Here is a 20,944-nt window from a genome sequence, read left to right as displayed (position 1 = left end):
CTGTAACACTGAGAGGTTAGCAGAGAACATGTTTACGATTCTTCTACGTTAATACTAGATATATTTAACAGTAGGATTATTAATGCTAAAGCTTGATTATTCCTTATGTATCGTGACCCAATTTCATAATGACGCAAGATGTCATGAAAGAAGGCTGTGTCGCCTTTGCGGGCATCTCTTGCCTAACTACCGATGATCCATAAGTTATTTGTTGTTAAACTTATTTATGTTTTAATTGATACTACTCATTTTATATCGAGCGATTTTCTCTAAGGCCTAAGTAGGGACATAAACGTAAGTATGTCTAATACATCTCAAATATAAAATGTATAATATTATATTTACTTCGGCCGACACCGACTGCGAAATAACAATAATTATACAATATAGACATGTTACAAGAAAGAAGAGAACTTTCTTTTGAGTTTAGAGGGTTTTTGAAAGAGAGAAGAAAGAAAGAAAGAAGTTTTCATGACATTATTTTGTTTCTTTTTAGTGCATTTTGTTTGACATTGTTTTTTAAGGTACTTTTGAATGCATTTTGTTTGAAATTGTTTTTTATATGTATAGATAAATACGTAACTCTAGAATGGCTGAATGAAACTTTATGAAATTTGAGATAGTCTGATAGAGAGCTTTGGCTACTTACTTTGTTTCACGAGAACGAAGTTACGAATGAAAGTTAGTTTTAACATAAAGAATTAAACACACATATATATAATATGCTTTATTTAAAATAACTTCTATAATGTTTACATAAAACTCCACTGTCGTGACTCTTGTTTTAATGTGAGACTTGTAATATATTGATCGATTGAACATTACGAACCAAACCGTACTCACAAAGAGATGTATCACCGGTACAGTATCCGTCGTCTAGTTGGATACTTGTGACAGATAGTTATTCTGATGATTACGTGTGATAAATTTTTTTTTTTTCATATTACAAGGTTGTCAACGAGCTGTCATCTGTATTCGCTAGAATCGCCAAGCGATCGATGCCCATTGACATCTGTGATTGCGGTTGCGTTGTACAGAAAGACAATATTTCTCCTTACTATGAATACACTTCCCTTTCCGTGAACGTAGACTATAATTAGTCCTCCAGCACTCATCAGACGAAAAGCGGAATTGCTTCCAATTGACGCCTATCTTCTGCGTGGTCGTGGTATTGTACCGGGCGAGATCCATTCGTGCACTCAACAAAAATTGTTGTTGCAAGGATCTACCGTTAAAATTAAAACAATGTGCTCTTATGTCCGCTCTATAACTAGTGTTATATTATCTCTTTGATGAATACATATTGTCGTCCCGTTCATTCTCTTTGAGAAAACAGAGACAACAATATGTGGTAAAGTGTCACTGCAGTCGAATTCTATGGTAACATAAGAACTATATATTATTATCTTTGTATCCCTTCAATAAATGCTTGTTCATTTTATAGAAAAGATCTAAGAACGCCATTCGGTCATGGAATGGTCGTTTCTTTAGCGTCAGTTCGCTGTCGATGTCGAGATATGTTAGAACTTCCTTGGTCACTGGTGTCCATTGTACTGGCAATAAATCTGTTGCTTCTGGTGTTGGGTTTCTGTGGAAATAAAAAAAAATGAATTGGTGAAGTGTCTTGTAAGTGTTTCTTTTAGATCCCTACATGGCACTCCGTCCGCGCGGAATTAAGAAAAAACATAATAAGTAGCTTATGTGTTCTTCCAGACTACGTTCTACATCTGTGCCGAATTTCATCAAGATCTGTTGCGCCGTTCAGAAGATTCCTTCAAACAAACATACATACATACATCCATCTAAACATTCGCATTTATAATATTAGGAAGATATAGTAAGAGAAATGATTCAAATTCAGATAAATGTTGTAGCGTATCCGACTTGTATGTCACTTTACATCAGATGATTTACTACTAGTGTACCGTCAACTAATGAATTCCTGATTAAAAGATGTCTCAACTTACCCATACTTGGCGAAATTAGTCCACATTGTTGTCATTCTATCGATAACAAGTTGATCCTCTTCTGTAGGTGGTTCTTTCATTATTGCAATATCGAATAGATAACTTAACTCATCAGCGTGGCTTACACCGTCTTCAGTGATATTTAGTCTCCATTTAATAAAGTTTCTATCTCCAGAATACGAGAATATGTAATGATAGACATTTCCACAATTTTCCAGATATTTCTGAACACTTCTATGAATTGGATGATTGAACATAAAATCTGAATGGAAATTAATAAGGTTTTCTTTTGAATCATCAACATTATTATCATCACCTATGTAGAATTGTCTAACTAAAGTTACCAATTCATCATCGCCGAAGTTAAATGCCTTTGTTAACTGTTCTTTAAACATATCCAAATGTATGGATCCTAGTCCAAAAAATTCACCTACTAGCATTTCTCTATTATTATATCCAGTAAGAATTGGTGTGTTTTTAGCTTTTGGTATTTCACTGTTAATCGGATGTTCAGCGACAAATCTTTCGACACCTTCAAATTCTTTTTCAACGCAAGGCATGAAACTCAAATTTGATTCTATTGCAACTGCTATAAGTAATTTTGGATCGACCGAAGCTAAAAAGTTTATCGCTTCAATAGTATCTTCTGTTTCAAAGCCCAATTTATCAGCTAAAATAGTAGGTGCGTTCGGATTAGATTCAACTATCGCCCAAGGACCTAATGTAGTACCGCTCTGCATTATAACTTTATCGAAAAGTTTCTCTTGTTTTGATAATAATTGGAAATCTACAGATCCCGCTCCAGCGCTTTCTCCAAATATAGTCACTTTGTTAGCATCGCCACCGAAAGCACCAATATTTTCTTTAATCCATCGTAAAGCGTTTAATTGATCTTTCAAGCCTTGATTTCCGGGTACATCTGGTGTGTCTAGACACATGAAACCATAAGGTCCAACACGATAGTTGATTGTGACTACTATGACATCATTCCTGACCAGATATTTAGGTCCGTATACGTATCTATTAGCGTAACCAATTTGGAATCCGCCACCATATATCCAAACTAGAACTGGGAGTCTATTCAAACTGGTCGCTGTGTTCGGCACGTACACGTTGAGATGCAAACAGTCCAGTGAGCCAGTTATTTGGTTACTGAAATCCTCCAATTGTGGGCAAATTGCTGAGTCATCGATGGCCTCGAATGTCTCTTTGAAGTCAGGATATGGTAGTGATGGCTGGAAATAAAATATAACATGTAGAATTGAACAATTTATGAAGCAATATTCCTAGTATAGGAAGACCTATTACACGATGGGAGGATGAAATAAAGAAAACAGCCGGCACTTCCTGGCCACAGGTGGCGCAGGATAGAGAAATAGGCGTCTTTGGAGGAGGCCTTTACCCGAAGAGGGGTTCCTACAGATTAGTTTATTAAAAAAAAAAATTAAATTAAAGAATTGTAAAAAATTGCAAATAGAAGTAAGTTACTTTGTACATTTTATTTCATTTTTAATTTTGTTTTTATCTGTATGGAAATAAATGGCTTTATTATTATTATTCCTAGTGTGGATTTGGAGAGGATATTGTAAAATTCTCGTAAATATTGTTATACTTACCCCGAATGGATTGGTATAATTGACCAAAGCGTATGGTATACCGAGGAACATAGCGTAGTCTCCATCGGTCGCCTGCAGCCCACGAATCAGACCCCGCTTGCTATACACTAGTGGGTCAAGTCGGGGCGATGCCCACGCTCCAATAAAACATAGTAGTTGTAGTATTATAAACTTCATGTTAACTGTACGGTGGTATAGCACAATATGGTAAGCTTTTTCTTAAATACTTTTTAATATATCACTTTTTTATCGTGTACTTGATTAGATATCAATTTAAGGGCCAGTGTATTTTATTATAGTGTAGTAAGTTTTCGTATTTATCTATATATACAACATAAAAATGAATCACGTGAACAGTTGGACCGATTTCACTTTTTTTGTTGTGTTTGTTATTGTCAGGAGAAGGTTCTTAAGTCAGAAAAAAAATTAAAAAATGTAGATTGATGAATGGATACATGGATGGATATTGATATTTGTTTGAAGGTATCTCCATAAAGGCTTAATGGATCTTAATGAAATTTGGTATAGATATAAAACATAGTCTGGAAGAACATATAGGCTACATATTAAGTTTTTTTTAATTCCACGCGGACGAAGTGGCGGGCGACAGCTAGTTTGATAATAAAATAGCTTATTTCACTGTTTTGTTAATAAAAAACAAATAAACAGACTAATTGTTTCCCTTATGACACTCAGGGGATGAATACGAATTGAATTAAACCCCACTCATCAAAATCGGTTCAGTCGTTGAGGTTACGATAGGTTACATTCCAAACCACATACGCGCAAAAACGACCCTACTGTGTCATACGGGTGATAAATACCTACAAAACTCATACGTTTTGGTATAGACAGAGATAGAAATTGATCTATTTTCGTTTAAACTGTTTTAGGTCTCGTGTAAAGTGTACATTTTTTAATTGAATTTAACTAGACCCACTACCAAGTGTGGATAAATTATAATTAGTTTTTTAATTAGTGTACGGAACTCCTAACTGTGTAACCGATTGATAAAGATATAAAATCTTACGACAGATGGTTCAGTTATCTACACGTAATCTTGACTTTGATATTTTGCATTTATAGGGCTGTCATCTCTTGTAATTGAGGTCATGAAAGCCAAAGTGGGCTGGCATTTTTCCAATACTGATTTTAATTTATAAACCTACTCTAAACAGTAAAAGTCATAGTTGGATGTGAAATTTTGGCTTTATACATAGGGCTGTCACCGCAAGTAATTGGTGTCCTGTCCAGTTAAGGACGTTTTTCCGACCCACTTCGATGAAATTTCATTTGACTCTCATGATTTAATTGGGTATAAAACTTATAGAAACACACATACGTGCCCTCATGAGTTTCGATTATTGTGATCCTTGGATTGACATCCTTGACTATGTCTTTGACAAAACATAAGTCAAGTCAACATGTATCACTGCAGTCAGAACTCACAGTAATGCTAAGAGTCCATAGGTCGTTATCGGACGGATCGGACGCATCGCATTATACGGATTATTTTTTCACACAACATCTGTATCGGCAGCAGTTGAAGTGCCGATGTCAGTTTCAGTCGGATTTTCTTCTTGATCGTATGTATTTGTGAGAACATAGAATAGCGAAGAATCATTTCGGACGCGCCGAGGGGAGAGGGGAAGCGAGCTAGTACTTGATGTTCCATATGACGTCATCGGCATGCATCGCAAAAGTTTCCTCTCGGGGTATTGGCGGTATTACCGAACTGTGATATGACTTTCTATACTCATTATTAACCTGCCCTTGTCCCTATCTGATCTCTTTCTGCCGTCTATCATTTCTGAATTCTACTAGGTTTATTAAAATCCGTATGTCCGATATGTCTGATGCGTCCGATACCGACATGTGGACGTTCGGCATTAAAAGGTAAAAAAAGATATATAATTACGAATTTTGGTTAGGTTGAGAGTAAAAAGTATAATTTGGAAAGGGGAAAAATAGTAATAATTGGGGAATCTTCCGATCATTGCTGAAAAACAAAAGAGGGGTCTGTAGGTCTGATTAAGCATTCACAACTCTTTTTGAATTTTCATCAAAAACGATCTCAATTTGCTTTTAAATGTGATTTTGATGCGTGCGCCCTTAATAGGCGGCGGGATGTTGTTCCAACACTTTGTTGCCTTTATTTATTTATTTACGTGTATTGGGATGGAAAAATTTATGATTGTACGAAATTGCTGACTCACAGTAAGGGCCTTTATCTTTTGATTCTTGATAAATAAATCTGTCACGGATTATTTTAATACTAAATGATGTCATATCTTTTTTGTTAATCGATCATAATAATAAATCTGTTGATAGGAATCAATGATTTTTATATTTAATACGCATTTTGGGGAATCGGGATATCTATAATGATATCGCGTTTCTTTATTACTTTTATTGTATACTAGCCTTTGCCCGCGATTCCGTCCGAAATAAGTAGCATATGAATTCTTCCAGACTGTTTTCTATATCTGTGCGAATTTTCATCAAGATTCGTCGTGCCGTTTCGGAGATACCTTCAAACAAACATCCATCTATCTAAAAATTCGCATTTATAATAGTAAGACTAACTGTCGCCCGAGACTCCGTCCGCGCGGAAGTAAAAAAAAACTTGAAAAGTATATATTCTTACAGACTGTGATCTACTTCTATTCCAAACATCGTGATTGTTCTGGACCGCCGTTCTGAAGATATGTATTTGTGAGAATATAGAATAGCGAAGAATCATTTCGGACGCACCGAGGGGAGAGAGGAAGCGAGCTAGTACTTGATGTTCCATATGACGTCATCGGCATGCATCGTAAAAGTTTCCACTCGGGGTATTGGCGGTATTACCGAACTGTGATATGACTTTCTATACTCATTATTAACCTGCCCTTGTCCCTATCTGATCTCTTTCTGCCGTCTATCATTTCTGAATTCTACTAGGTTTATTAAAATCCGTATGTCCGATATGTCTGATGTGTCCGATACCGACATGTGGACGCTCGGCATTAAAAGACGAGAGTAGACAACTTAGTGGTATTCGTTTGGTTTCATGGATAATGTTCAATGTATTATTGAATTTTGACAATCCTCTTTTTGGAACAACTGCGACGATTACTTAAATAACTTTGCATTCAGATTATTTTTCTTGTTGCATATTAGGAATATTCTAGAATTTATAACACTACTAGCTGTCGCCCGCGACTCTGTCCGCGCGTAATTGAAAAAAACTTTATAAGTGGTCTGTGTGTTCTTCGAGACTATGTTGTACATCTGTGCGAAATTTCATCAACATCCGTTGAGCCGTTCCGGAGATACGTTCAAACAAACATCTATCTAAATATTCGCATTTATACTAGTAGGATTTGAAAGTGGAGTATGACAGTTGATAATATTGTAGCTGATTTTCGATGCATTTTAATACAGTAATAAATCTTTTTTTTTTATATTATAAGGTGGCAATCGAGCAAACGGCCACCTGGATTCGCCGCAATAGCGAGGCGACCGTTGCCCATAGACATCCGCAAATGCAAATGCGTTCTAATCGATCGATCTTACTGCGATCTTATTAATATTATAAATGTGAATGTTTGGACGGATGGATGTTTGTTTGTTTGTTTGAAGGTATAAGAACACATATTAAATTTTTTTTTTATTCCACGCGGACGGTGTCGCGGGCGACAGGTAGTATTTAACTATAGTTAACTCGTGGAAAAAACGAAGCCTAAAAATTTACATTCAAATCCGTTTTGAAGTTCTAGGGTTACGTGATAACGGACATCCAAACTTTGGCATTTGTAATATTAGTAAGAAATAAGATTCTTTCTGTTTTTATTTACGTGTATTAAGGGTATAGAAAAATTTATGATTGTACGAAATTACTAACTCACAGTCAAGGCCTTTTTCTTTTTGATTCTTGATAAAAAAAATCTTTTACTGTTTATTTTAATACAAAACAAATGTCATATCTTTTTTGTTAATCGATCATAATAATAAATCTGTTGATAGGAATCAATGATTTTTCGCACGTGCATACATACAATCGGGATATCTATAATGATATCGCGTTTCTTTATTACTTTTATTATATATTAGCTTTTGCCCGCGATTCCGTCCGAAATAAGTAGCATATGAGTTCTTCCAGACTGTGTTCTACATCTGTGCGAAATTTCGTCAAGATCCGTTGTGCCGTTCTGGAGATACCTTCAAACAAACATCCATCTATCTAAAAATTCGCATTTATAATATTACAATAATAAGACTAGCTGTCGCCCGTTACTCCGTCCGCGCGGAATTAAAAAAAAAATTTAAAAGTAGTCTATGTGTTCTTACAAACTGTTGTACTTCTATGCCAAACATCGTGATCTTTCTGGTCCGCCGTTCTGGAGATACTTTCTAACATCTATCTATACATTCGCATTTATAATATTTGTAATGAGTAATACGTAGATGTGTAAATGTAGAAGAAGGGAGAGAAGTATGTCTGGACCGCGTCAAATAGATGGTCCGTGGAATTTGCCTACCCTTCGTTGTTACGGGGTAGTTATGTTGTGGTTCTTTATTATATCACCATTAATCGATACAATTTTACAACCTTCTTATCTTATATTTTTCAAAGCTTTTCTTGTTTAAGTCTCTAAAACAAATTAGAACAAGCATATTTTTTTATTTAAAACTAGCTTTAACCCGCGACTCCGTCCGCGCGGAATAAAAAAATGCAAACAAGATAAAAAAGTTCCTATGTCCGTCTCCTAGTTCTAAGTTACCTCCCCATCTATTTTCAGCTAAATCAGTTCGACCGATCTTGAGTTATAAATAGTGTAACTAACACGACTTTCTTTTATATATATAGAAATTCATGTGGTCAATTATTATCATATATTTAGTCCTGCATTAAATAACCAAAGATTTTCTAGGTGGTCATTTCTTTAGTTTTTTCCTTGATTGGCCTGTAACAAATATCTAAATAAGTGAAAGCATCTTTAGTAATTAGGTCCCGTTTAATTGATTTACAATATAATCACTAGTTATTGTAGTTAATGTTAATATTAGTTACAGAATTTAAATTTAAAAGTAGAATCTTACTAATATTATAAATGCGAATATTTAGATGGATGTTTGTTTATTTGAAGTTATGTCTGGTCTGGAACGGCACAAATGATATAGATAAAATTTAGGACAGATGCAGAACATAGTCTGGAAGAACACATAGGATACTTATTGGAACGAAGTTCCTTATCGCGCGTTGTGAAAGGGTGCTAGACGGAAAAAATTCTTATGAAAAGTTGTCAAGACACTTTTTGCTATAGTAAGTATGTTAACGAAGAATGAGCGCTACTTCACCATGGCAACGACGTGACAATATATAACGAAAATTCATAGAAATAAAATATAGAAGACTTAAGTTTTTTATTCATAGAATAAACATTGGTTCCTTCATTAATTAATCGAAAGGAACTTCGTTCCATCCGGGTGTCCCTTGACACCTCTCAAGTTTTTTATGTTTTTAAATTCGGCGCAGACGGAGTCACGGGCGACAGCACAAATGTTATAACGATTAGAAAAAAGAATATTACTTCTATATTTTTTTCCTCGTTCCTGTATTATAAGATATTTTTTATCGCGTAAAAAACTTAAATCAATGGACAATGCAAGCGTAGAATTAGGTAGACAGTAGTACTACTAAACACACGTGTTCAGAGTTTTTGTTGTGTTGTCCAACAATGTTAGTGATGCACTGCCTTAATTGAACTTGTATTAAACTAATACGGTAATATAGATTTTATCACAGATCACTTGTCGATAAAAAAAATTAAAGTTATCGATAAACACTAACATCACTTAACTCACCATATTGATTACTGACGGCCTATGGTACACAACTGCGGTGTGAACGGTGGCCGCAACTGATATATGCTTAGGATGACCACGAGGACATAGGTGATGGTATGGGAGATGAATAGGGTGACACTAAGTTTGTGTTTTGTCAGGATAAAATTGCAGGTGCTCGTATAAATTGCGTGTTGACTGCTATTTCATTTGTTGACCATATATAGTCATCCCTAACATTATCTTTGAGAACAACAGAGATAATAATATGTGACAAGTAGGCAAAGGTAGTCTACGGTAACTTTAGTTCCGATGAAATAATGAGGTTAGGTCAGGAGTTTTGTTTTAGTGAGTTTGAAGTACTTTTTACCCGAACGAATCTAGTAAAAGTATTATCAGTTATTAAATTGCGCGAAATAATGACATTTTAACACTATTAAAGTTAGTGTGGAGAAGTGCATAAAGATATCTTACTAATATTATAAATGCGAATGTTTAGATTTAGATGAATGGATGTTTGTTTGAAGGTATCTCCAGAATGGCATTTCAAAAAGGTTAATATTTTTTTTTGTTCCGCTCGAACGGAGTCGCGAGCAATTGCTAGTATGTTATAATTGTTGAAATTGTAATAACTTGATTTTTTATGAGACCCATCTCATTCAGCGCTATTTTAGCGATATTTCCGCTAACTCGTTTGCCTTCGAGTAAAAAATGTGTTAAATTATTATGGACACCCTAGTGTTATTTAAAACAGGATCGAACTGAATTTATTAAAGCGTACTTCCTTATAAGTGTTTAGTAGAAAACTATAATCTGTTCTTATAAATAATAGTTATAAATAGTGATGTCAACAACCTGTTGCGTGAATTTGAACGTGGACGAAACTAATAAAAATATTTTTTTTATTTTAAAGTGACAAATGAGCAATTGGCCACCTGAATTCATCAAAAAACATGATCAGGTTACATTCCAAACCACATACGCGCAAAGACGACCGTCTGGAGTCATTCGGGTTTTAAATACCTACGTTTATTAATACGTTTTTTAATTGAATTTAACTAGACCCACTTCCAAGTATTATAATTAGTTTTTTATTTAGTTACTCTCTTGAATCGCAAATTAGTTTACGGAACTCCTAATTGTGTAACCGATTGATAAAGATATAAAATCTTACGACAGATGGTTGAGTTATATATACATAACCTTGGATTTGATGGTTTGGATTTATAGATAGGGCTGTCGACTCTTGTAATTGAGGCCATGAAAGCCAAAGTGTGCTGGCATTATTCCAATACTGATTTCAATTGATAAACCTACTCTAAACAGTACAGACCCGACGGAAGAAGAGCGGCTCTACTCCCTCTACATAAGTGCCGTCCAAGCCCTGCGGGCAGCTATTGGCGCGGCAAAGGACAAGGCGGACGACGAAATGCTGAAGACTCTGGATAGTGATCCATTCGGGAGGCCCTACAAGGCTTTGCGGCGAAAGCTCCGGTTTAGGGGCGCGTCTTCGTTCGCGTGAAATACTGTTTTCAGGTAGCATTTTTTAAGGCTTATTATTTTACTTCACCGATGTGTTATGCGTTGATGTATGGATGTAAACACAGACAGAGGTGTGCCAGGACTGCGCCAAATGTAGGTGCCGGGTCTCTGCCTACTCCTCTGGGTTACAGGCTTGAATTTAGTTGTTGTTGTCGTGGAATTTTACTCAAACTTATAAAAAATTGCAATAAAACATATTTAACTTACAAAATATTCACATAAACATCACATACTCCCATACACACTTTCATCCCCTATTCCCTTTTGTTAAATTGCAACATTGAGGGTAAACTTTTACAATCTTTGAATGTCCTATTTATCTACATATGTCAATTTTGCTGCCTAAAAAATAAGTTTCAAGGTTCTAACTGTAAAAATGACGATACTTCCATACAAACTACCATCCCCACTTTCAACCAATTACACCCTTTTTTCGCGCTAAAAAGTAGTCTATGTTCTTTCTGAGGCTCTAGAATACCTGTGTACCAAACTTCATTTAAATCGGTACAGTAGACGTTAGTAGGCGGTACTTCCATACAAACTTTCACCCCCACTTTCTACCTCTTACAACCCCTTTTTCGCGTTAAAATGTAGCCTATGTTATTTCCCAGGCTCTAGACTATCTGTGTACCAAATTTCATTTAAATCGGTTCAGTAGTATAGTAAACATCGTGTTTGGGTACGAGTATAACGTTAGTGAACGCCAATATTAACTGCACTTTTAAAATAAAGGAATTATTATTGAAACGGTTTCTAAACATGTATTTTTTGAAATTTATTTATTAAAATTACGGATAAAACCTCTTTAGTAAGTAAGCGAATATATCAGGCCACTTAGAATAAAAAAAATTATCACGAAGAATAAAAAAATTAAAAGGTATTTTATCGCGGCATTTAAACAAAATGTAAACAATTTAATTTTAAATATTGCAAATTTTTTTAATGAAATAATAATCTTGTGTTTCTTGTTAAACTAGTAAATTGTTTAAAATTATTTTTTTAATTTACATTGTTTTTTGAATTTCCCATAAGAGTTTCTAATTTATTGTTGTCATAAAGAACTTAATTGAAGTTGGTGATTTGTCAAAATATTTTTAGTAAACAATGACAATCGTTTAATTGAGAGATTTAAATAAAATGGATTGGATACATTGTAATAAATGTTTCGTGCAGTTAGAACAAGGAATTATTTTGCACCTCACATCATGCGGTCATATGTTTTGCAACAAATGCCTGGAAAACGGTTTGTAATAAATTAAACATTGTAATTTTAGGTTATAATGTATAATTAAATTTAATATTTTTAATAACTTTTAGGTATAACACAAAATTCTTGTTTTGTATGCCGAGTTCCATGTACTACTATGAAATTAGTTCCCGATGTAAGTAAAATGTTCAGTAATTGATAACATTTTAAGAACATAATTGTTATCGAAACATATTTGATAACTATGGTTATTTTAGATGAATTCCGATGTACAAGATTACTTCACTGATCCAGAAGAAATTATTAAAAAGTCATGGGAAGTATTGCGCTTTCAAAAACAACACAGAAGAAGGTTATTATCATACTTATTACAATCGGTAAGTTTTTATTACTAGTTAATATCACGAACGTCATTTAATTTTTAATTCATAATTAGCTTGACATTTCGATTTAGACAACGGTTAATTTATCAACATTAGTTAAGTGAGAATCGATAAAATTGTGTCAAATAATTTTGAGTTTTGGCATTTTCTTCAATAACTTTAATAAAAGAAGTAAATGGAAGATAGTGCTTGCTCTATTTAACAAAACAATAGTAAACAAACGATATTTATCTGCCGCTGGAGCTTTAATTAGAGCTTCATTTGATTACGTAGCGCGAACTTAATTAACCTCGCGTAATTAACAACACGCCCCTTTCAGAACCTTCTTTTGGTAGTGAAATAATTGATTAAAATGTAGCAATCATATTGTTTCACATTTATTACGAGTATATTACCACGTATCTTTCTGAACAATTTTAAATCAAAAAACCGAGTATGGTATTCTATAATAGAAAATCCATGTTTTAAATACAGATAAGACAAGCTTTTCTATGATCCTAATTCCAAAAGGTTCATAATTACTAGTCTTTAGGGATTTTGTAAAAAAAGCGATATGCAATTTATTATCTGTGATTTATATCATTCGTAATTTCAAATTAAAATTTTAAATTACAATGTAGTTTTTTAACCTGTATTAATTTCAACAGACTAAAAAGTTTTATACGGCGCGTACGGAGCTCAAACGTATGCAAGAATTATGTCAGAAGCAACATAGACAGATGAAAGAGTACCAGAAGGTCATCAAACATTTGGAATCGAAGCTTGCAAATCAAACAAGTGAGTATTAATTACTATTGTCGAACTCAGAGTTTTTAAGGGGACCCTAAGCGTAGGTTTATTATGAGAAATCTACAACTGAAGTAAATGCGGTTAATGTCAATGCTTTTTCAGTACATAAATAATAATTCCAGACTTTAAACAAGGACGACATCTTACCGTAATCTACGAGTTGTTAGTAATAGGTAACATGTTTTTTTTTTATTTCGAAACATAAGAAAGTTGTATGTGGTTACTGAAAACATCACGAAACTAAGAATTGCGATTTAAATATTTATACAAAACTGTTTCCAAAGTCCGCTCTGTAACTTATTTATTTGAATCTCTTTGGCGTCTCAGTTACGACTTCTAATTATAATGCAATGTGATTCAATTTATCTTATGTAATTGTTAATGTTTCGAAATCTTATTAGATTAAATACAAATATCTGACTTTACAATGCAGAGTCTAAAATTTAAACGTTAATATAGGGGGGTTGATCTGTTTGCAATTGGAATAATCCGGCTGGGGCTTGTGACCTCCTATTAAAGTGGGGCAGACTGGAATTAATTCACCCGCCTATAGCTACCAACAATAAATGAACAATAAATGAGACTTACGTTTTTAGAAAATTTTAATGTAACTAAAACATTTGTTTTGATCAAACGTTACACAAAGTCAGGCTTATGTATAGGTAAATCTTACTTATGTTATAAATGCGAACGTTTATATGGATGGACGAATGGATGTTTGAAATTGATGAAATTTGGTACAGATGTAGAACATAGTCTAGAACACATAGAGACCAAGTCGCGGGCGACAATTAGTAACTTTAATAAATTGTCGTCAAATGGATAACTTTACTAATTATGCAATTATAAAATGAATGCGTTAGTTGAAGTGTGTAATAAAGGTTAATGCTACTTCTTCTTCTTCTAAATCGTGGTTTTATTTCAGAGCAACTATCGCCATTCAACGTACCAATATCTCCGAGCAATAACCTGTCTCCTGGCTTCCTACAGTCCACACCTACATACAAGCGTACAGCAAAAAGCACACCCTATAGCGTAAGTTTACTTACTGTCTATTTGTTCTTGTAGGTTTAAATGTGTATATTTTGGATAGAATTTTTGAACTTTCTCATATGGAGAATTGCATTTATGTATTATGGTTTGGAAAACATAGAACATGATTTTTTTAATTAATTATTTTCTAAATTGTAATTTATTTTCTCGCTCTTGTACATCGCATACGAAACTCTGATTTGATCCATTCTTGTCTTGTCGACTTTGCTCCTGATATAGGCTTATGTAATGAGCGTTGAATGATCAAATGTTTTTTTTTAACTGTATTTCTTCTAAGATGTGAAACATGTATGTGTAATACATTGTCTTATAATAGGATACAAAGCGACAAGTGAAGAGGAAAAAATGTGACCTCATTTGTTCACAATACAAAAAAGATAAGTATTTTCCGCTGCGAATCATCCCAGATCGATAAAACCCGCGACCTTTTTCAGCCGGGATATATTTTATACTATGTAGTCACTGGACGCACCTTAAATTTATGTTTTTTTTTATTCAATCTGGAATTTCGATTGCATTCCATATGATGATTGAAATATCGCAGATGCTATTTCTTCCTTCTTTCCCTATTCCTATCTAATTTCTTCGATTGTTGTTAATATTTTGGGAACATTGTCTTATTGTATGTAGACTATATATTTTGAAATGAAATTATCGTTAGTATTGTGTATAAATTTAGTACCATTTTATTTCCTCTGTTTATTGGTTGTGCCCCATTCGTCTCGGTAAGTTAAAGTGACGTGGATTAAGTTGGAAGCTGTATCGTTGCAGCTGTACGTTTTAAGCTCGGTTTTCCTGCAGTAAGCAGATTATATGCTTTAAATATTGCTTTAACTTGAGGCGCTCGCTCGGACGTTCTTCGCAAAACTTGCAGATTTTAGATTATAAAGTAAGACCGGCTTGGAAATTGTTATATTTTAATTTCTTTTTGATGATTACAATGGTTAGAGTATAAAAGGGGCAAAGATAAATGGTAAAGTTTATAAACAGCAGCAGCAGTAATACCGCAGTAATATGATTTGACGTTTATGTAAATTACTAGTTGACGTCCGCGACGTCCGCGCGGTATTAAAAAACGTTATAAGTAGCCTATGTGTTCTTCCTGATTATATTCTACATCTGTGCCAAATTTCATGAAGATCCATTGTGCTGATCTGGAGATACCTTCAAACAAACATCCATCCATCTTAACATTCGCATTTATAATATTAGTAAGATTGTACAGTGTTATCATTACGTAAACATATCACTAAATGTAATTATCATAATTATTTCACATTGTTGAAGAAAAACCCCTTTAATGAGATTAAGTTATTGCTGGGAATCCCCAAGTTATAAATAACATGGACGTATAGTAACATATAGTGATGTTCCGACAGCAAACTTATCAGTCGAACCTCGTGACCCCGGCGAGGATAAGTAGGAATCGATCTATTAGTAGCGGCGCACACAGTCAGGTAATATTTATTACAACTATAAAATTATTATCTAATACTATCATCATCATCAGCTCATTATACGTCCCCACCAAGGGGCTCGGAGCCTACCCCAAGTTAGGGACGACTAGGCCATAGTCAACCACGCTGGCCCAGTGCGGGTTGGTTGACTTCACACATATCACGATGTTTTCCTTCACCGTAAGAACGTCGGATAAATGTACATATGTAAATCGAAAATCGAAAAACACATTGGTACATGGCGGGATTCGAACCCAGGACCTGCTGATTGTAAGTCAAGTGCTTAACCCCTGAGCCACCGACGCTCTTATACTATGATACGTTAGAATTTTTTAGATTATATCTCTTGTGCATAATATATTATGTAATGTTTCATATCTGGACTTTAACATTTAAATCTTTTGGTACACTTGGTTAAATCACCATTATGATAGATAAAGTAATGTGGTTTAGAAAGCAACCTTTTTAAAATATCTTTAAATGAAATAAACTATTTGAAATTGTATCAATTTTTTACCAATAAAGATAAGTCGTCCATTCCTGACTTACTTTTAAAAATTTTATCTATAATATGTTACGTCATATAATAAACATATCGTAGTGACATGGACATAAAGGTTCATTTCAAATGTTATAAAAAGAAAGGTCAGATAAGAAGGAAATCAATTTAAATTACTATCATAACATGGTTAGTAGTTTCAATAACACCAGTATAGATAGAAAATTACTTATTTTATACGTGAATAAATTGTAACTAAGATTAGATTCTTAGGCGGCATTGAATAACACAAAATACTTTTAAAAAAAGCGCTTGCTTTTGCAGTAAAAACGGTTCTTCAAATATTTTCATCTTGAAAACAGTGTAAAACACGATTTAAATAAAGTACAGAAGTACAAAAAATATCTCGTTAGAATTTCATAACATGGGTACGCTTTCCCTCTGTCAAAATGTTTGAAGAGTTTTTTGCAAACAGATTCAACTGTACTCGGCGTGAATTTATATTGTTTTCATTCAATGATTAATCTTGGTGATTATATTTTTATATTATTTACAATGTTAAAAGTATTACAAGTATCGCCTAACGGGTTTTTCAAGAAGACCGAAAAAAGTATGCATAGGCTGTGTAAATAAGGATATCCGATATCCGTTAGGTGTCAGCTGTAACCGGTAAGGGCCAGGATGATGATGATGCAGTGTTAGCTTTATTATCCGTACGCAGCAGCTTTGCCAATGACTTCATGACGTCACGCGTTAACTGACAGTACTGGGCAGACGATAGACGTGTGTTAACAGCTCTGAACCGGTTCAAAGTTCAGGTCATATAGACTTGAACCGTTGAACTGCGACTTAACAACTAAATTGCTTCATCGCGATGTACTATAACTATGTCAGGCGACGTGCTGTCATAACTACAGATACAAATTGATCTAAACTGCGAGCCGGTTCACTGATCTACTTCACACATATTATGCACCGTGAGGTGATCTGCAGGTCATAGATCATAGTTGAGTTACTTATGCTAGCAGACAATCGGTCAACCTTTTGCGTGCGGCTAATGGTTGCTTCCTTTTCTAGAGATCCAGCACTTCGAACAGGATATCATCGACGGTGTTTACTCCACCTACGCAGGAGTCGGCCGGGTACATCAATTTTTTAAAGCACCTATAACGGTATTAAAAAACATCAAGCAGCTTGCGATGCATTGCGAATAGAATATTATACTTAATGTGGGTTTCTATTGCCCTAACGCTAGTGTTAAACATTGTACTACTCCTCTCATTTTCTTTAGTAACAATTATTAATACACATGTCACGGCAGTGGAATTACACGGTTAGTTAAATGCTTGTTACCATACTATGAAGATGCTTATAAGCTACAGATCTAAGTTCAAATATCAACAGATTAATAGTTTAGATACTTGGAGTGTAGTTTTTAAGGCATGAAGTTATTTGAAATTAAGTTCTTAAAAGAAAATTTCAAAGTGTATATAATAAGCTAACTTTTCTCGAAGGTTAGATTTTTTTCCTTTCGTTAAATCTTTTCTCATAGAGAATTTCTACAATGTGTTATTCATTTTGTAATATTGTTTTAGGAATAAAAATTACGATTCGGGTTATAACTCTAATGGTAGTTCAACAGACAGCCTGCCTAGGAAATGCTGCATTCTGCAGGGACTTCATTGGAAAAAGTTTATTTAGCATTTTTTTAACTATTAAGCAAATAATTAATTTTTGTTTTAGGTTAAGAATTTAATTGTTGTTATTAGACTAAGATACAGTTGCATGACTTCTTATCTTTAGGTTTAAATAAACAGATTTGCATGTTTTTCTTTTCTTTTCGTTGTCCTTGACCTTAAACTTTTATTGTGCGAATTCGAAAATTCCAATTTTCTCTCAGTATTATTTCCTTATCTTTTCTATTTTATTACAGAAATTAAAAATAGGAATATAAACTATAGTCTCATTTTATATTTATCAAAAAATCAACAGGAAGCTAAATAACTTTTTTTTTTTTTTTTTGGGCGGCGCTGTGCCGCCCTCTCGTTCCCCTAACATGGTCGAAGTCAGGGACCTGGGGTGCGGGATATTCTTTATTTGACTGTTTATTTCTTAAGTAATAATAAGTAATAATAAATACTTAAGAAAATAACTTTAGGTGCCTGTAAATAATATGTAAGAAAAGATGTAAATACCAGGAAGATACATAATTTAACAAGTCAACTTTTTATAAAGGGCTGTTAATCATTTGTAGAACAATGAATGTATTCTTTAAAAGTTATAATGAGGCACGCCTTATGAGATCTTTATTTACATGAAACAGTTTGCGTTTTATACTTAAAAAAAAAAGTATTAATGATAAGGATTTACTGAACTAAAGGAAAAAATTAAATTAAGAAGAAAAATGATGTTCATTATATTTATTTGGTCTGTTGTTTCTTTATCGCTGGTTTTGGTAATTTAATGTATTGGCAATATAGCTTTGTTCTGCTGGTATCCCCCGGACGCTTCCTGATGACCGTGTATTGAGTGGGCGCCCAAGTTGTTGAACTTTTCCAACTGTTCCGCACCACCTTTGTACCCTTTCTGAAGAAATTCTCCCTGAAAAAGATTCGAATTTTATTTGTCTCTAAGATTGAATTCAACTTTTGCCATTTTGAGACTACTTAAGTAAAATAAAAGGTTCATTATATTCTCTAATAACTGCTATCTTTTATAGTACAATTATTTTATGTTTTGTTGTGTATTAAATAAATATGTTAAAAATAAAATACATTACAATCTTCACCAATTCTGCTGTAGAATACTGTTTTTTTAAGTACATGATATATTTGTTTAATTTTAAATATTACCTTATTAGCCTTAGTATCGTCAATCTTATGTTCAGATAAGTGGTGCCCTTCTTTGCCCTGCGAGTTAGCATCGAGTACCTTCTCTTCGTGTGCACCTTTGAATCCATGCTGCGACTGCTCTCCAAACGACCCAGCGTTCTGCCCAGAGACCTTGTGGTCGGCTTCATCATGAGCCTCATCATAGAAGCTTTCAGATTTCTCTTCTTCATTTTTACTGCTTGAAGTTTTGAATCCCTTGCTTACGTGGCCTTTCTTATGGCTCTTTGCTTTTTTAATTTGTTCTTCATTGGCTCCTGGATGTAACATTGAATAGTTAACATGTTAAATATGAGATTCATCATTTACTAGTAATTTCCGTTTGTCTAATTGGCGTAGTCAAGTAAATTTTAAAGAAAAGACTAGGAGGACTAAACATATCGTATGGCGAATTACAGCACCGCGATGGCCTATTGAATAATTAATTTGATTGAAAAAAAGTTTAATACCTTTTGAAAAATGAAATAAAATTGTGAAGAAACCTTTTTTTAGTTTTACAAAAACTTATCAAAATCTTACCTTGTTTATCAATTTTCTGTCCACCTTCATAAAACTTCTCATCACCTGCCGCTTTCTTTTTTGCCTCTTCTCCTTTATAGAATCCGGATTCACCTTTTTCTGACTTCGCCGCTTCTGCCGCCTGCTGGAATCCTTCCTGACCATGTTTTGCTTCTTCTTCTACCTTCTTTTCTACTTTTTCAATATTTTCATCGGCATCTTTTTTCTGTGCAGCGTCGTAAGCTTTCTTATCTAAGTATCCACCACCGGCAGCGCCCACGATGGGATGATAGAGAAAACCATTACCAACACCAATACCTCCAAATCCTCCGAGACCAGCGAGACCGGGGTTTATATAACCAATTCCATTGGCCAGGCCTACGCCTCCTGCTCCAATGCCTTGTCCTCCAAGGCCACCGACTCCGATACCTCCATTATTCAGTCCAATTCCTCCAACACCGATACTACCAACACCAAGACCTCCGACACCACCCAAACCGATTCCTATTCCTTGACCTATCCCTGCTCCTCCTAATCCGCCTAGACCACCGAAGCCTAGTCCTTGACCCAATCCAATACCGCCGACACCAGTGACTGTATTCAAAACAGTAGAAGCCGCTCCTTTAATAGTTTCAGGATAGTCTTCACTTTCTTCGACTTCGTATGAATTCGATAAGGGCAATCCAGACCGTGCATCCATACCAATCGCATCTAAACGTTCTTTAACATAATCGTACGGCGTCTTTTCATCGGCTAGCTCAACTTTTTGCAGGATCTGTCCACACGCCAACGCACTGAACGCGAGTATGAACACTGTTACCAACATCGTGCTAATGGTTTACCGTCACAGTTCGACTGATGACATTTCGGAATTGCGTTGATCATTTATACCGGGTCCAAGAACCGTGGAACGAAGTTGGTATTTTACGCTGATTAAAACTGTGATAGTTTTCACGAATTTTAGGGCTCGAAGCGTGGAAGTTGTACGCTTCCTGTGGTATTGTCTTTTCTAATTGAAATGAAAACGTAACTCCTAAATCACAATGATTCGGTCAGAGACCTTGCTTTCCAGTTCATTGGCGGCGGCAGTGGGGCATTGGTGTTGCGAAAGCCGGTATAGGTGACACGTATTATTTGTAATATTTTTTACTACAGTAATTTCTGGAATCTTAACGTAAGAACCGAAGTAGATTTTTTTTATATTAAAAGGTAGCAA

The 20,944-nt window shown here is 34.6% G+C and overlaps 3 protein-coding genes across 3 annotated transcripts; 1 reads left to right on the top strand and 2 right to left on the bottom strand.

The window, feature by feature from the left end:
* Positions 1 to 714: 714 nt before the first annotated feature.
* LOC123721387 (bile salt-activated lipase-like) lies at positions 715 to 3,917 on the bottom strand. Its single transcript, XM_045680010.1, has 3 exons — positions 3,584 to 3,917; positions 1,968 to 3,202; positions 715 to 1,588 (listed from the first exon to the last, which is right to left on the bottom strand). The coding sequence occupies exons 1-3, from the start codon at positions 3,758 to 3,760 to the stop codon at positions 1,393 to 1,395; spliced, it is 1,608 nt and encodes a 535-aa protein (XP_045535966.1). The 5' UTR covers positions 3,761 to 3,917; the 3' UTR covers positions 715 to 1,392.
* Positions 3,918 to 12,091: 8,174 nt separating this feature from the next.
* On the top strand, positions 12,092 to 17,547 carry LOC106710875 (probable E3 SUMO-protein ligase RNF212). The gene is made up of 7 exons (XM_014503058.2): positions 12,092 to 12,197; positions 12,272 to 12,336; positions 12,419 to 12,538; positions 13,192 to 13,321; positions 14,259 to 14,368; positions 15,766 to 15,843; positions 17,420 to 17,547. The coding sequence occupies exons 1-7, from the start codon at positions 12,092 to 12,094 to the stop codon at positions 17,510 to 17,512; spliced, it is 702 nt and encodes a 233-aa protein (XP_014358544.1). The 3' UTR covers positions 17,513 to 17,547.
* Positions 17,548 to 18,757: 1,210 nt separating this feature from the next.
* On the bottom strand, positions 18,758 to 20,661 carry LOC106710873 (pupal cuticle protein 36a). The gene is made up of 3 exons (XM_014503055.2): positions 19,750 to 20,661; positions 19,195 to 19,487; positions 18,758 to 18,943 (listed from the first exon to the last, which is right to left on the bottom strand). The coding sequence occupies exons 1-3, from the start codon at positions 20,552 to 20,554 to the stop codon at positions 18,803 to 18,805; spliced, it is 1,239 nt and encodes a 412-aa protein (XP_014358541.2). The 5' UTR covers positions 20,555 to 20,661; the 3' UTR covers positions 18,758 to 18,802.
* Positions 20,662 to 20,944: the final 283 nt, after the last annotated feature.

The sequence above is a fragment of the Papilio machaon genome, chromosome 11 (assembly GCF_912999745.1).
Source record: "Papilio machaon chromosome 11, ilPapMach1.1, whole genome shotgun sequence".
In the NCBI taxonomy this organism is placed as follows: domain Eukaryota; kingdom Metazoa; phylum Arthropoda; class Insecta; order Lepidoptera; family Papilionidae; genus Papilio; species Papilio machaon.
This window is presented reverse-complemented; position numbering and strand designations above follow the sequence as displayed.